We start from the raw sequence: 8,911 nt of genomic DNA on the forward strand, positions 1-8,911 counted from the left end.
GCAATAATATGTAGACTTAAGTCTTATTTCAGGAAAATTTTCTCAAAATTTTGTTTTAAATATTTGTTCTGATACATTGCTCTGGTTTTCCTTGTGGGGATAAATGTGTGTGCTTGTTCTCTATATCTATCACTTTCTCTTGAAAACTTTTATCTTTCTTTTTAGAAAAACCATTCTCCTTTCAGCCCTTAAATATGCTTTTTTTATTTCTGAAAATAGTTAAAAAAATTTTTTTCCTGAGACTGGTTAGTTCTCATTTAATATGCAACTGTTCTCTACCCGTATCACTTTTTAGCTTTTCTATTTCTGATTTATGCTTTTCTTTCAAATCATCTATTATTTTATTTCCCTTAAAAATATTAGGTTAAAAAAAGAGAGAAGAAAAAATACTAAGTTAAAGTTTTCATCTGCTTTGTGACCACATTTTTCTAGTGTGTTACTGTCTGCTTGAACATTATTAGGTTTATTTTCACCTTGTTTCCATAGCATGTATGGGATTAGATCATATTTCTTATTTGTTCCCAATCTTAAATGAGGTAGATTTTCCTGGACTATTAAGAAAACGCACTCTTGCCTCTCGGCCCCGCCCACGCCTCGCGCATGCTCTGGACCCCTCCCACTCCTGGGCCCCGCCCACGCCTCTCACACAGCGTCGCGGGCCACGCCCAGCCTCTTGCCTCTCGCCGGTGCCAGGCTTGCTGTATATTTTCCCGCCATTTCCAGCTCTTCTTGAGAACTGATTGATTTCGGTGAGATCCGAGGCCTTTTGGGATCACTGCGGCCAAACAGGTAGGGCATGTAGTTAAAAAAGAGCTACTGCGGGCTTCCCTGGTGGCGCAGTGGTTGAGAGTCCACCTGCCGATGAAGGGGACACGGGTTTGTGCCCAGGTCCCGGAAGATCCCACGTGCCGCGGAGCGACTGGGCCCGTGAGCCATGGCCGCTGAGCCTGCGCGTCCGGAGCCTGTGCTCCGCAACGGGAGAGGCCACAGCAGTGAGAGGCCCGCGTACCAGAAAAAAAAAAAAAGAGTTACTGGTAAATCTGAGACTGCTAAATCTCCACCCCTAGAAACCAGACGAGTCTTGCCCTCACAAATCCTGTTAACGGCCCTTCTTTTAAAGGGTTCATTTGGTCAACGCATTTGATTAAAATCGTTCTTGCTTCCCCTAAACAAACCAGGGCATATATTACTGTGACCTTTTCAGTAGTTCTTTAGACTCACTTTCTGGTAGAAGTTAGTGTATCTGTGAGCAACAAATAGGTATCTGAAGCTCATGCCTCTATGTAATGTCTTTGCATTGAAACGTTTATTCAGTAAGTTTTTATCGTGAATCTTGCCATTATGTGACAAAAATATTACAGTGTGGCACAAACCAGCCAATATTCTTTGAGCAAATGTCTCCATAAACTACTTTAAAACTTTTTTAAAGAAAAGACTTAAAAAAAAAAAAAGACTTCAGTGGGGAAAAATTTTACCTTCTGTTTTAATTTTTTCCCCCAATTTAATTTTAAATGAAATTAAACTAATATATATTACATTCTTGTAGTATATTCATGAAATTAAACGTAAATCTATTAAATGTATGAACTAATTACAGCTGTATGTATCAGCTCTGTATTTTTTTTTTTGCGGTACGCGGGCCTCTCACTGTTGTGGTCTCTCCCGTTGCGGAGCACAGGCTCCGGACGCACAGGCTCAGCGGCCATGGCTCACGGGCCCAGCCGCTCCGCGGCATGTGGGATATTCCCGGGCCGGGGCACAAACCCGTGTCCCCTTCATCGGCAGGTGGACTCTCAACCACTGCACCACCAGGGAAGCCCTCAGCTCTGTATTTTTTATGTCAGTTTCTTCATTTAAAATCTTACATTTCAGTGAATATCAGATACATCTTTTGAAAAATGGTGGGATTGGAAAAAATGTTAAATGATTTTCAAGATCCCTTCCAGATCTATGATTCTGAGTTTCTATGGATAGAAGGAAATGTGAAAAGCTGAGACATCATTCATAAACAATGTTTCCATTAGATAAAATGTGTCCCAAGTGGCTAATATGTGATCTTGTATATTTGGTCCACTACCTTCTCCTTGCTCCATCTTGCTGTATCACAGGAAACTATTAGGAAAGAAATAGACTTATTTTTAGGATTGTTTTTTCTAATTACATATTAGTGCCTGAATTAATCCAGAAAATTTAGAAAACAAAAAAAGTGTAAAGGCAACACACACACACACACACACACACACACACACACACATGATCTCACCATTCAAAAAAAAAATCATCATTGTCCTATTACTCTTCTAAATATGTATAATTTTTCTCTTTAGAGAATGGCATAGCACAGCCTGCAGTCTGCTTTTTTTACTTCAGAGGTATATGTACTTCCTCACATCCAATTGGAATACCCACAATAATATGCCCACATCCCAATAAGTTAGCAGAAACTAAGCAAACATTGTTAAGTAGATTTTGGAACAGCTATAATTATGTTATGCCCCAGGGTTATTCTCTTTCTCTGCTGCAGAATGGATTGGTTTCACTGCAACCTGTGTTTCCGAAAAGATGGGGCCCATTTCTTTGTCACCAGCTGTGGCCATATTTTCTGTAAAAAGTGTTTGACTCTGGGTGAGTGATTTAACTGTTTTCAGATTCAGGGAAAAATGTTTTTAACCTAGAAATAATGATTAACCATTTCTCTGTGTAACTTGGAATAAAAATCACTTAGTAGGCCGAAGGTGGTGTGGGTATAATAGGAAACTGTTGATTATGAAAATCGGAGGAATCCATTAAAAGGAATGATTTAGCAAATGGACTATCTATTACTTGAACATCAAAAGGTGCTTGTCAGTGTTCTGAAGCCTGTGGCAGGGAAAGCCACAAGGTTATCAGACTGATTAGAGAAAAGAGAAAAAATAAAAATAATGAATAGAAATTGGGAAAGTGGTTGATAACAAGAGCCATTTCTAATGGGAAGTAGTATAATCTGTGAAATCAATTTAATTAGAAATGTTGGCAATGGTGATAGTGGTGGGTGATACCTTTGTGGTTTAAAAAGTATTTTCATGTGTACCAGTTTTATGTATCCTCACCACAATCCCAGGAGGTAATTATTAGTAGACCCATTTTACAAATGAGGAGCTGGTTCAAATAGGTGATTTGACCAAGTTCTTGCAGCTGTTAAGTCTTAGAAGAGACAAATTTAAGGTGTGTCTTTTTTTTCTTAGTGCTAAAATACTTACAAGGTACGTATTATATTCTGTAGGTATGTATTCTGGGTAGTAGGTCCAGAAGAGGGACTTAAGATGTTTTGATCAGGGAAAATTTCATAGAAGAGGTGTTGTTTCAATAGAGTTTTGAGTAATAAACTGGAGTCTGCCAAGTGAATTAGGCAGGGAAGATCATTCTGGTTTAAGAGAACAGCATGTGTAAAGGAATACAACATCATTAAACTTAGTACAGGGAAGTACATGTGGTTGGGATTGGTAGAGCATAAAAGGATAAAGTAAGAAATGGTGAGAAATGAGGCTAGAGTGGTAGGTAGTGGCCATATGATGGAAGGCTCTATATACCAGGCTAAAGAACCTGAACTTTATCCTGCAGGTGATGGAGAGCTGTGGAAGTTTCTTTGTCTTGTCTTTTTCTTAAATAGAAGAATGATTTGCACTTGCTAGCTCACTCTGATAATAATATGGAAGGAAGATGGGGAAAAACTTCATCCCCAAGGAAAGAAGAGTCAGGTTAGGTAGCCTCTGGAGAAGCTTTTTCTCTATGTGAATCTCATGACCCTTTAAAGTTATCTGCTAATGTAACAAAGCTATTACTATGGTAACAGCAGCTCACTTTGGAGCAGTTTGTCTCGGTGAAGCATATGTCATGTGATGTTTTCTCTGGACATGGCATTTATCTTAATCAATAACCAGCACCACTACTAAAATTTTAACTTCACAGGAAGGTTAGGAATTTTAATTTCCACATCTTTCAGATTGGGTTAATTAGAGAATGAGAGCAGGAGAGCTTCAAAACAATATCCAGGAATATTAGCAAGGTGAGAACAAGGCAGGAATAATTGGAGAGTTTCTTATGGTGCCTAATGTGTGCCTACTGTCAGGTAGATAGAATAAAAAATAATAACTTAAAGTTGAGATCTTTGGTACTCTTCCCAGACTCTAGTAAATGTACACTCCTGTACTCCTGCTGGGAGGCTACTGTCCCTCACCTGCAGAAGAAAACTGGGAATTTATAAAAAGGCAGATGGGCAGAGGTACAGTGTGAAAGCCTTACTTCTCATCAACATACAAGTTTGGAAACACTGATTTCGAGAATGGAGCTCAAGTCCATGTCCTTTTATAGCACAATGACATTTTGAATTCAGTAAGAACCCTCTTTTCATTAGCTAGCCTACTTGACTGTCATCATGTACTTTAGGAAAATCTTAACCTCATGCCCATGAGAACCAAACATTTCTTTCCCCTTTCCCCGCTAGAAAAATGTGCTATTTGTGGAACTGCCTGCAAGTATCTGGCTCTTTCTGATAATGTAAGTTTTTCCTCCCCATCACAATCTTATCCCATTCCTGGTGTGTAGGAACTAAACAAAGAATACAGTGGCTAAGAACTGAAAATTTTGGGGAATTCCCTGGTGGTCCAGTGGTTAAGACTTGGGGCTTTCACCGTGGGGGCCTGGGTTCAATCCCTGGTCAGGGAACTAAGATCCTGCAAGCCATGTGGCATGGCAAAAAAAAAAAAACTGAAATTTTTTTTAAAAAAGAAAAAAAAGGAACAAACAAAGCATGTAGATAGCAATTGGAAAAAAAAGGAGGTAAACTAGAGATAAAAGAATTACTTGTGGATTTGTGACTCCTGTCACAGAAGCACGAGGTAAGAAGGATTAGGATATGTAGTCTACATCTCCTAGCACAATAGTGATCGCCCTCTTAGCACAGTGAAATAATACCTGGTGCTTTAGAAAGGGTGCTATGTCTTTAACCATATTTGCCTGTATTTTATTTCATTCCATTGTGGATGTGTCTTACTCTCTTCATAGCTGAAACCTCAGGAGAAGATGTACTTCAAAAGCCCTGTGGAGACAGCTTTGCAGTATTTTAGTCACATCTCTCAGGTATGAGAAATAAAAGTGGAGAAAATCTGATTTTCCAGGCAAGTTATAAATGCACCTTATTTCTTTTCCAGAGGTTCTCTTTAAACTGCATTCGTATATTTGTATACAATGGGGAGAAATTGGCTGCCCTGTTTGCTTTCTTCCCTGATGATACAAATCTCAACAGTTAACTTTTTACTCACCCAGAATCTGTGATAGGCTGTAAAAACTACTATGTAGCTGGCATCTTGCCTTGTGCTTCCTAGTTCTATTTAGTAATTTTTGAGGATAAAAAAGGTTCTAGAGAGCTTTGTCTTTCTTTGCACATTTAATGGATCTTCTAAAAATTGCTTTGAATATACAGGCCTGACCCTGCAAACAATGGATTTAGTAGCCAAACTTTCAAGCTTTTGCTTATAGACCTAAGTTCAAAAACGGATTTCTTGTCCTCCACTCTTATTTTTCAATAATCTCTCTTAGCAACACATATATATTTCATTCTTCAGTTAGTATTTATAATAGGTTGCCTGAATTTTGGAAGATATTTTTCTTTTCCTGATGCGTGATATGTTGTCATGCCATTGACTTGGTCAGGAGCAATAGAATTGTGGGAGGAAGTGAAGAGGAGACAGGACAACCATTTGAGAAAGTTCCCAAATTCTAAAAACTTTGGTTTTTCCCTTCCACTCCCCAGTTCTCCACCAAGATCATTTCATAGCCTCATGGGATTGCTATCTGGGCACATTTCTTGAGATTTTATCACTATTTTTCTTCTCTACTCTTCTCATTCTTACGAGAATATTTTTTTATTAAACGTGAAGATGGTCCTTTGTCATGTTTGGCTGAAGATAGTAGATTTAATTTTTCTTTGGTGTCTCCCCCTCAATCCTGACTCTGGAGATAGAGGAAGGGAAATTAAGGCTTTCACTGCATCCTGCTTTTAGCTGCTTGGGTGAACCATCATATTTGAGATACTATTTAACATTGTGGGGAGATAAAATCCAGCTGAGACTCAAGGAGAAATGTAAACAAGGTCACATGAACAAGAGAAAGAGCAGACCTTTGGTTAATAACTAAACCAAGGGTTAGTTAATGATCAGTAGAGAAATTATATGTAGTCTGAATTCTACCCTGCCTAATCATGGGACCAAATACACATGGTCAAGTAATCAAGATAAATACATGAAAAGGGTCAGTTAATCATCACTTCAGTGAAGTGCCCATTTGGTGAAGTCAGCAATGTCTGAAAATGTGTTTTCCCAATCTGTGAAGTTGAATAACTGATCCAAGTAATGTCTAGATTGTCTCATTCAGGCTTCTGCTCATATTTTTCTTCCTCAGTGAGACCTTTACTGACTCTCATATCTCAAATAGCAGCCCGAAGTCTGCTTCTTACCCTGCTTTATTTTTCATCATAGGTCTTATATCTAACATTATATAATTTATTTATTGTCTGAATCCTGCACTGCTTTCCCTTAGCATAATGTGTTCAAGGTTTATCCATGTTGTAGAATGTATTAGAACTTCATTAATACTTTATTCCTTTTTATGACCAAATAATAATCCATTATATAGCTGGATATACGTTTCACGTATTCATTCATCCATTGAGGGACATTTAGGTTATTTCCACTTTTTGGCTATTATGAATAATGCTGCTATGAATATTTGTATACAAGTTTTTGTGTGGACATATATTCATTTCTCTTGGATATATACATAGGAATTAGATCACTGGATCAAATGGTAACTCTATGTTTAACTTTTGGAACTGCCAGACTGTTTTCCCAAGTGCTTGCACATTTTACATTTTTACCAGCAATGTATGAGGGTTTTGATTTCTCCATATCCTCACCAACACTTGTTTTATCTGTCTTTTTTTATAATAATCATCCTAGTGGTGTGAAGTGCTATCTCGGTGTGGTTTTGATTTGCATTTCTCTGATGATTAATGATGTTGAGCATCTTCTCATGTGCTTATTGGCTATTTGTTTGTCATCTTTAAAGTAGTATCTATTCAGATCCTTTGCCCATTTTTAAGTCGGATTGTCTTTTTATTATTAGTTGTAAGAGTTCTTTATATATTCTAGGTACAAGTCCTTCACCACATATGTGATTTGCAAACATTTTCTCCCATTTTGTTGGGCCCATCCACTTTAAAATTAAGAAGAAGTAACATAAATGTCCATTAAGTAAATACAAATAGGAAGAACAGACAACATCGAGCATGAAATAGAGTAGGAAATAAAGAGAGAGAAGAGGTTGAGAGAAAGAGAGGGAAAGATATAGGTTCACAAAGAAAGACAAATTCAGAGCAAAAGGCACAAATGAAAATACAGAGGGACTTCCCTGGTGGGCCAGTGGTTAAGACTCTGCACTCCCAATACAGGGGGCATGGGTTTGATCCCTGCTTGGGGAACGAAGATCCCACATGCCATATGGCGCGGCCAAAAATAAAAAAGATAAACGAAAATACAGAGAAAGACTTTTTTTTTAAATGAATTTATTTATTTATTTTGGGCTGCGTTGGGTCTTCATTGCTGCACGCGGGCTTTCTCTAGGGGCTACTCTTGGTTGTGGTGTGCGGGCTTCTCATTGCAGTGGCTTCTCTTGTTGTGGAACACGAGCTCTAGGCACGCAAGCTTCAGTAGTTGTGGCTCTCGGGCTGTAGAGCGCAGGCTCAGTAGTTGTGGCGCACAGACTTAGTTGCTCCGGGGCATGGGGGATCTTCCCCAACCAGGGCTCGAACCTGTGTCCCCTGCATTGGCAGGCTGATTTTTAACCACTGCATCACCAGGGAAGCCCAAGAAAGACTTTCATAAATTTAGTGTTGGGACTGACAAACTTTTTCTTGAAAGGTTAGCAAATATTTTAGGTTTTGCAGGCTATGCAACCTCTGTTGCAGCTACTCAGCTCTGCTGTTGTAGCACAGAACAACAGCCACAGGCAATCTGTAAACAAATGGATATGACTGTATTCCAGTAAAACTTTATTTACAAATACAGGCAGCTGGCCCTGATCGTTAGTTGGCTGACTTGGAAGTCATATGTTTTGCTAACATACTTAAATAACTACTATATAAACCATATAACCATATAAATCGTTTGAATAAAATCAGGTCAAGACCTGATCTCATAAATAGATCAGATCAGTTTCCCATCCCTCACTTGAATTTAAAGACTGAACAACTGAGATAATCAATGGTGCCTTTGAAGAAAGGTTTTATTTAGTTGAAGATTATTTTACCTGAAAAGAAAAAGTTTATCTGTCAGTTTTTAAGACTTCTGAAACAGTGTAGTTGAGTTCTTTATCACTACTGAGCAGGTCGAGGAACCTTAAGCCCCAGTGTGAGAGGCTTTGATCACAAACTGTGCAACCCAAAACTTAACTCCCTGGCTGCGCCGCGTGGCTTGTAGGATCTTAGGGATCGAACCTGTGCCCCCTGCAGTGGAAGCGTGGAGTCTTAACCACTGGACCACCAGGGAAGTCCCCTTGCTTTTGATAAGGAAGCATTTTTAGGATCCTTTTTTGCTCAAATCTCTTTGAGCACCAAAGTAGTTTTGGCACGTAGGTTAGTAGGTCTCTTGGCTATATATTGTATCTATCCGTAGTATCTATTGCTCACCAACCCTTTGCCATTTTAGATAACTCCCAGGATTGAGTGCCTTTTTTCTGCCTCTGCACTGTTCAAATTTTCTAAAATGAATATGTTTTACTTTTATTGAAAACAAGAACAAATTTTAAAAAATAGATTACAGTGAATTCTTATCTGTGTAGCATTAGTTTCGTTTGCTTTTGAGTAGAAAGGAAAGAG

At 38.6% G+C, this 8,911-nt stretch overlaps 1 protein-coding gene across 1 annotated transcript in view; it reads left to right on the top strand.

Annotated features, from left to right (window-relative positions):
- The first annotated feature begins 2,525 nt into the window (after nt 1-2,525).
- RNF212B (ring finger protein 212B) overlaps nt 2,526-8,911 on the top strand; it is a 17,988-nt gene continuing 11,602 nt past the window's right edge. Inside the window, exons 1-3 of the mRNA XM_007449550.1 lie at nt 2,526-2,625; nt 4,484-4,536; nt 5,044-5,118. Coding sequence (XP_007449612.1) covers nt 2,526-2,625; nt 4,484-4,536; nt 5,044-5,118 — 228 coding nt within the window. The remainder of the gene's footprint in view (nt 2,626-4,483; nt 4,537-5,043; nt 5,119-8,911) is intronic.

The sequence above is a fragment of the Lipotes vexillifer genome, unplaced genomic scaffold (genome assembly GCF_000442215.2).
Source record: "Lipotes vexillifer unplaced genomic scaffold, Lipotes_vexillifer_v1.1 scaffold1093, whole genome shotgun sequence".
In the NCBI taxonomy this organism is placed as follows: domain Eukaryota; kingdom Metazoa; phylum Chordata; class Mammalia; order Artiodactyla; family Lipotidae; genus Lipotes; species Lipotes vexillifer.